At 33.3% G+C, this 7,772-nt stretch overlaps 2 protein-coding genes and 1 long non-coding RNA gene across 3 annotated transcripts; all 3 read left to right on the top strand.

Moving 5' to 3' along the window:
* The first annotated feature begins 418 nt into the window (after window positions 1-418).
* Window positions 419-3,081, top strand: LOC111404391 (phosphatidylinositol:ceramide inositolphosphotransferase 1-like). The gene is made up of 6 exons (XM_023033203.1): window positions 419-813; window positions 941-1,030; window positions 1,553-1,639; window positions 1,742-1,810; window positions 1,908-1,976; window positions 2,833-3,081. The coding sequence occupies exons 1-6, from the start codon at window positions 745-747 to the stop codon at window positions 3,079-3,081; spliced, it is 633 nt and encodes a 210-aa protein (XP_022888971.1). The 5' UTR covers window positions 419-744.
* On the top strand, window positions 2,965-5,490 carry LOC111403179 (phosphatidylinositol:ceramide inositolphosphotransferase 2-like). Its single transcript, XM_023031583.1, has 8 exons — window positions 2,965-3,367; window positions 3,495-3,584; window positions 4,107-4,193; window positions 4,296-4,364; window positions 4,462-4,542; window positions 4,686-4,757; window positions 4,904-4,964; window positions 5,053-5,490. The coding sequence occupies exons 1-8, from the start codon at window positions 3,299-3,301 to the stop codon at window positions 5,154-5,156; spliced, it is 633 nt and encodes a 210-aa protein (XP_022887351.1). The 5' UTR covers window positions 2,965-3,298; the 3' UTR covers window positions 5,157-5,490.
* Window positions 5,491-6,364: 874 nt separating this feature from the next.
* Window positions 6,365-7,084, top strand: LOC111403180. The gene is made up of 3 exons (XR_002704419.1): window positions 6,365-6,453; window positions 6,529-6,641; window positions 6,737-7,084. It is a non-coding gene; the product is annotated as an uncharacterized LOC111403180 (long non-coding RNA).
* The last annotated feature ends 688 nt before the right edge of the window (window positions 7,085-7,772 follow it).

Genomic DNA, 7,772 nt, shown 5'->3' with positions numbered 1-7,772 from the left:
GGACAATTTTTTCTTTATTAATTAATGATCAAAATTTTGACAAGATAATACGGTAATTGAAAAGAAAAAGGGCAATTTACAACTTGTAGAGGTATTTTAAATTTCAAAACGGATGTTGAATCAAAGATATTTGAAATTTGATTTAGAAGAAGATATTATTTTGGACAGAAATCAAATTCATTTTTTTATCTGAAAATTAATTTTACATGAATATTTAAAAGATTATTCCAGTTGCCTTACTTAAAAAAGAAAAGAAAAGAAAAAGATTATTCCAGCTCATTTTCGGATTTTTCATTGTTATTATTTTTTAAAAAGATTTTCCATTCCTTTTGCGAAAAGGTAAAAATACAATTTCCTTGAAATAGCCGGCTCAGTCTCAACTGTTTCTCCGTGTTCAACTCGCGTGTTATCGTACAAAGGAGACAAATCAAACAACACTGATATATATTTAGCGCGAGAGGGAGAGAAACCAATAAAAAGATTTCAAGAGAGAAATTGCCCTTTTAAAAGCTTCTTGTTCAGATTGATTTACAATATAACTTCGATTTTTTTAAAGGATTATTGTGAAATCGATTCTGTTTTTTTATTGGAAGAACCTCGACTAAGCAACTAGGTTTTACTTTGACGGATCTTGGGATAGTTAATTGAACGGAGTTATTTAGTTTGATCCTGGTTAATTAACGAGTGAAATTTGAGAAAAATAGAGTTCTTCTGTACTGAGAATCCAGGATGTTGTAACGTAATATGGCACTATTCTTGTCTGCAATATACATAGAAGAAATGTCGCTTTACATCGGTCGCGAGGCTTCAAAGGTTCGTTTTTCATCTGCACTTTCTCTCTGCGATTTTTTACTATGTTTATTTTAATTCATTTGTTAGTTTGATTAATGCTACTTTTGGCGGTGTTTTATCGATTTTTTGTTGTGTTATTTGTGAGTAGTTATGGAAGAGATTTTGTGCGGAAATTACAACCGAAATCAACCTTCTCGCAGAAAATTGGAAGTATATTCTAGGGGGTCTCATTTGTCAGGTTTGTGTAAACACATATATATTGATCTTTACCCATTTCCGATATGATGAAATATCGTCTTATGAATTTTATGATGATTATAATTTGGTGGAAGACCTTAAGATCTTTCCAGTAGTTTAAGATTGTCTTTTGATGTGTTTTCTGCAATTCGAAAAGCCTTTGTTAGGTTGCTTAGTGGGTAAGCTGTAGCTATTTCCAGATTGTTCTCGTCATTAAATTCGACTTCAATTAACTACTTTCTGATTTGAGTGACGTGAACATGACGTGCTTCACAAATTAGTCTTTGAATAATTCATAATTGTGCTTTTATTGCAACATCATTAAGCAAAGTAATGGGGCTTTAGAGCTGATCTGGTGTTATCTGGCTACAAATAATAAAGGAAAGATTTATTCTCCATTCCATTTAGTTTAATTTACAACTGTTCCAGGAACTTAATTTTGCTTATTTTTCTGTGCTTTTCCCTGTTATAGTTGGTTTGAAATGCATAAGATGAGAAATCTGTCTTTATCTTCTTTCTTCAGTACATACACGGACTAGCTGCTCGAGGAATTCATTATTTTCATCGGCCAGGACCAATACTTCAGGATGTTGGCTTCTTTCTTCTTCCGGTGAGAAATATATGTTTTATGTATTTTCATGGATATTACTACTAATGAGATGCCTACTCGCTGTCTGGCTTTACTCATCTCAAACTTCTGGAACTATTATAGGAGCTTGGACTAGACAAAGCTTACATCAGTGAAACAGTATTTACATTCGTCTTTCTATCGTTTGTCTTGGTAAGTTTTCCCATTTACTGGTTTTAACATTTACTCCCTCCTGTTGTTTTTTTAAGTTTTCCTTCGTATATTGATTTTGGTTGATGATCTGCTGCAGTGGACTTTCCATCCCTTCATCTTCAAGAGCAAAAAAATTTACACCGTCCAAATATTTAGTGTTTGTTTGGTAGGGATTTTGTTAATTAATTTTTTGACCGTTAGAGATAAAGTGAGTGCTACATGTAAGAGAAGAATTCGAAAATGACATCTGAAATAGTGAAATAACGGTCAAAAAATTGATTTTAATTGTGTTTTAAGCTGTACCAAACATGCTCTTAAAAACCCTCTTATACCTACTCTACGAAGTTGGATTTTGTTTCTCTAATTTGAGTCGATAGGGTAATTTCCTTCATTGAAATTATTAACAACCAATTTGAGATATTACAAGAAAATAAATTTGGACGCAGTCCACATAACATGAGGTAGGTGCACATGAAAACTTGAAGTCAACTATTTCTCGCGGACAATTTTTTCTTTATTAATTAATGATCAAAATTTTGACAAGATAATACGGTAATTGAAAAGAAAAAGGGCAATTTACAACTTGTAGAGGTATTATAAATTTCAAAACGGATGTTGAATCAAAGATATTTGAAATTTGATTTAGAAGAAGATATTATTTTGGACAGAAATCAAATTCATTTTTTTATCTGAAAATTAATTTTACATGAATATTTAAAAGATTATTCCAGTTGCCTTACTTAAAAAAGAAAAGAAAAGAAAAAGATTATTCCAGCTCATTTTCGGATTTTTCATTGTTATTATTTTTTAAAAAGATTTTCCATTCCTTTTGCGAAAAGGTAAAAATACAATTTCCTTGAAATAGCCGGCTCAGTCTCAACTGTTTCTCCGTGTTCAACTCGCGTGTTATCGTACAAAGGAGACAAATCAAACAACACTGATATATATTTAGCGCGAGAGGGAGAGAAACCAATAAAAAGATTTCAAGAGAGAAATTGCCCTTTTAAAAGCTTCTTGTTCAGATTGATTTACAATATAACTTCGATTTTTTTAAAGGATTATTGTCAAAATACAATTTCCTTGAAATAGCCGGCTCAGTCTCAACTGTTTCTCCGTGTTCAACTCGCGTGTTATCGTACAAAGGAGACAAATCAAACAACACTGATATATATTTAGCGCGAGAGGGAGAGAAACCAATAAAGATACCAATAAGCAGCAGCCCCAGTTTCAAGAGAGAAATTGCCCTTTTAAAAGCTTCTTGTTCAGATTGATTTACAATATAACTTCGATTTTTTTAAAGGATTATTGTGAAATCGATTCTGTTTTTTTATTGGAAGAACCTCGACTAAGCAACTAGGTTTTACTTTGACGGATCTTGGGATAGTTAATTGAACGGAGTTATTTAGTTTGATCCTGGTTAATTAACGAGTGAAATTTGAGAAAAATAGAGTTCTTCTGTACTGAGAATCCAGGATGTTGTAACGTAATATGGCACTATTCTTGTCTGCAATATACATAGAAGAAATGTCGCTTTACATCGGTCGCGAGGCTTCAAAGGTTCGTTTTTCATCTGCACTTTCTCTCTGCGATTTTTTACTATGTTTATTTTAATTCATTTGTTAGTTTGATTAATGCTACTTTTGGCGGTGTTTTATCGATTTTTTGTTGTGTTATTTGTGAGTAGTTATGGAAGAGATTTTGTGCGGAAATTACAACCGAAATCAACCTTCTCGCAGAAAATTGGAAGTATATTCTAGGGGGTCTCATTTGTCAGGTTTGTGTAAACACATATATATTGATCTTTACCCATTTCCGATATGATGAAATATCGTCTTATGAATTTTATGATGATTATAATTTGGTGGAAGACCTTAAGATCTTTCCAGTAGTTTAAGATTGTCTTTTGATGTGTTTTCTGCAATTCGAAAAGCCTTTGTTAGGTTGCTTAGTGGGTAAGCTGTAGCTATTTCCAGATTGTTCTCGTCATTAAATTCGACTTCAATTAACTACTTTCTGATTTGAGTGACGTGAACATGACGTGCTTCACAAATTAGTCTTTGAATAATTCATAATTGTGCTTTTATTGCAACATCATTAAGCAAAGTAATGGGGCTTTAGAGCTGATCTGGTGTTATCTGGCTACAAATAATAAAGGAAAGATTTATTCTCCATTCCATTTAGTTTAATTTACAACTGTTCCAGGAACTTAATTTTGCTTATTTTTCTGTGCTTTTCCCTGTTATAGTTGGTTTGAAATGCATAAGATGAGAAATCTGTCTTTATCTTCTTTCTTCAGTACATACACGGACTAGCTGCTCGAGGAATTCATTATTTTCATCGGCCAGGACCAATACTTCAGGATGTTGGCTTCTTTCTTCTTCCGGTGAGAAATATATGTTTTATGTATTTTCATGGATATTACTACTAATGAGATGCCTACTCGCTGTCTGGCTTTACTCATCTCAAACTTCTGGAACTATTATAGGAGCTTGGACTAGACAAAGCTTACATCAGTGAAACAGTATTTACATTCGTCTTTCTATCGTTTGTCTTGGTAAGTTTTCCCATTTACTGGTTTTAACATTTACTCCCTCCTGTTGTTTTTTTAAGTTTTCCTTCGTATATTGATTTTGGTTGATGATCTGCTGCAGTGGACTTTCCATCCCTTCATCTTCAAGAGCAAAAAAATTTACACCGTCCTAATATGGTGCAGGGTTCTGGCGTGTTTATTTGTAAGTGAAAGAATAGAAAATCCCTCTTTGCTTCCAAGATGAATGTTTGTGGAATCATTACAATTATTGATTACTCTTTTGTTGGAAACAATGGAAGTGATTTAATCTTGCCATAATGGTTTCCTCTTTGTACTTCACTGCAGGCTTGTCAATTTCTTCGGATCATAACTTTCTATTCTACTCAACTTCCTGGTCCTAACTATCATTGTCGTGAGGTAAAAATAATCAAAATCTGTTGTGATCTTGCATTTTGTTTTTGAATTTATCCCAGACGTGAGATGCAATTATTTGCTCTAATTTTTCTCTTTAATTTTTCTCGTAAGCTGTAAAATTTAAATCTGGAATTTTGTTTGCACTATAGGGCTCAAAGCTTGCCAGGCTGCCTCTTCCTGACAATGCTGTAGAATTCTTCTTAATTAAATGTAAGACAGGGTTGCATTGATTATTTCCCTTGCTTTCTAATCATATTTTTCATTTTTGTTGCTCATTTGTACTTTTATGAATTTGCAGTTCATGGCGTGCTTTATGGTTGTGGAGATTTAATATTTTCATCTCACATGATTTTCTCTCTAGTCTTTGTGCGGACGTATCACAAATATGGCACACGGAGGTAATTAGTTGGATGATATCCTATTTTATACAGTTTTGTCTACTGGCAGGGTTAATGTTGGGATGTAAAGCTAATACTTCTTTTGTTTCAATTTAATGGCATCATTTTGTTTTTAGGATGCCTCAAAATAATGGGTATATAAATTGATATATTTATACTTAACTCCCTAATACCTCACTCTGTCTACTCTCCTCTCTCACCACAACTCAAACCACATATCCAAGTGCGGGGATGTCTATGGGTGGAAGAGGAAGAATATCAGAAGTCAGTTTTTTTCCCTATGATTTCCATCTAACTCAAACTGATATATTCAAATCGAAATACAGATTGTGTTAAGACTGTAAAAACAAGAAAATTCTATTGAAGTTTTTGGGGCTCTATATAGAAACAACTCCCTAATACCTCACTCTGTCTACTCTCCTCTCTCACCACAACTCAAACCACATATCCAAGTGCGGGGATGTCTATGGGTGGAAGAGGAAGAATATCAGAAGTCAGTTTTTTTCCCTATGATTTCCATCTAACTCAAACTGATATATTCAAATCGAAATACAGATTGTGTTAAGACTGTAAAAACAAGAAAATTCTATTGAAGTTTTTGGGGCTCTATATAGAAAACTAAAAAATTGTCAAAGATTTCTCAGTGGATTTTTACCTATGAAGTTATTTAAGTAATTTGAAATTCTATGATGGAGCTGTGCTATAAATCTATCTGCCATTTAAACTTTTTCTCTAAATCATAAAGAATAAATTGGAGGTTCTAAAAACTTTTGCCTTGATAAAACATTTTTTTTTTTTTTTTTTTTTTTTTTTTTTTTTTTTTCAAAATCATGCGCACTCTGCCTCCCCATTCTCGTGGGTAATGATATCATGCATGGATATAAGTTGATTAGTTACTGAAATTGCTAAGAATTTAGAAGTACTTACAGACTCTTGAACTAATTCTTCAAGTACTATGAAATCCAACCCTTTCACTGGTATAAATTTCAGCCATCTTCATGATTTATATGTTTGTGGTTCATTCTTCTTTTCAACTATTTTTGGTTGCTTTCAGATGATAACTGGTTCAGAAGATGGCACAGCTCGAATATGGGGTAATCTATTTTATGGCAATAACGTGAAACCAACAATATTTTTACAGATTGAACATCGTGCATGTTGGTTGTGGTTTCCTCTTCTAATTTGCCGAGTTGTCTTGTTGGGTGGGTTTTTAAAATTGGTCTAATATATTTCCAACATATGACTATGTTTCAGGTATACTGTTAACTTAGTTGTGTTCTTTATCGAGAAAACATTGCCAGGTTAGTGTTTACTTATTCTTTGGATAGCCGTTATTTGCTGTTGTTGGACACTGACAATGTTTCTATTTCTTGTAGAATTGCCTGATCGTTCAAATTTGGGTCCATTACTCCCGTTTACCAAGGATGGCTGGATGAAGGAAGAGAATCACAAACTTTTGAATGGAAATTCTGGAGATTCGGCTGAAAGGGTACTAACATTCACCGATTTCTTTGTATTTTACTCATTTAGCTTTATTAGCCTATGGCGTGGTGTTTTCTAATAATATAATTGCATGCGTTTCAGAGGCCAAAGACTCAGAGCAATGGCAAGACCATGGAAAATGGAAATTCACTGCATGTTGAAACAGTGATTAATGGCGTATAGATTATGGTTGTGGAAGAGACAGCATTGCAGTTATTCAAGTTACTCACTGCTCTCTCAGTTTACTACTTGGTCTTTGGCGAATCATGTCTGCTATTCTTGAGGATCGGTAGACCTCATTTGTAATCTAGAAATGGAGTTTGGGTTATGCTTTTCAATGTTTTAATAGTCCTGCTCCTTAGGTGGATTGCAAAGTGCAGTGTCCCCATTAAAATTCATATCTTGTCATGAGATTCTAGTTATTTTTAATTGCTTCAATCATTTTTTTTTTCTTGGGGTTCTTTATTATTTTATTCCACTATTGTTTCATACAAGGAAATACTTCACCTGCCTATCATTAAGTATACCAAAAAATAAAAATAAAATAAAAAGCCTTAATTGCAGAGAGATTAAAAGTTCGTTAATTTTATTTTATTACATCATTTTTTTTATAGTGGGGTTCGGATGTGGTAGGATTTTGGTTATTCGTTTTCAGCCAGTAGGATGATGTTTTTTTAGGTAACATCAGCATGGGATGTTGATGCAATTCAGTGCCTTTTGTCCCCTACCCCACATCCTAATTGTGTATGGTTTATGGTATCCAAACTGTGTAGCAAATTTTACCGCGTAAAATGGAGACCACTTCATTGGAAGAGAAATTGACTTTGTACTCCATTGGAAGCTTGGTCCTCTGTGTTATAAATCCATGACTCAAATCTTTACTTAGCGACGTAGGATAAACAATTAAGATCATCGCAATCTACTATTTTTAACAAAAATGAAATCCACAGGTTTCTTTTCTTGGAGAATGTTTGAGGTGGCTTATCTTAAAAATAAGCAACAAACGTGTGGCTTATTTTTAATGTCGATCTACCTATATTCAAAATACGTTAACATAAGCCTCCCGAAAGAGTGCTCCTATTCTTCTACTTCATATCTTTATTACTAATATTTGTATTGAGGTAGAACTCATTCCTTC

Source organism: Olea europaea, chromosome 11 (genome assembly GCF_002742605.1).
Source record: "Olea europaea var. sylvestris chromosome 11, O_europaea_v1, whole genome shotgun sequence".
In the NCBI taxonomy this organism is placed as follows: Eukaryota; Viridiplantae; Streptophyta; class Magnoliopsida; order Lamiales; family Oleaceae; genus Olea; species Olea europaea.
This window is presented reverse-complemented; position numbering and strand designations above follow the sequence as displayed.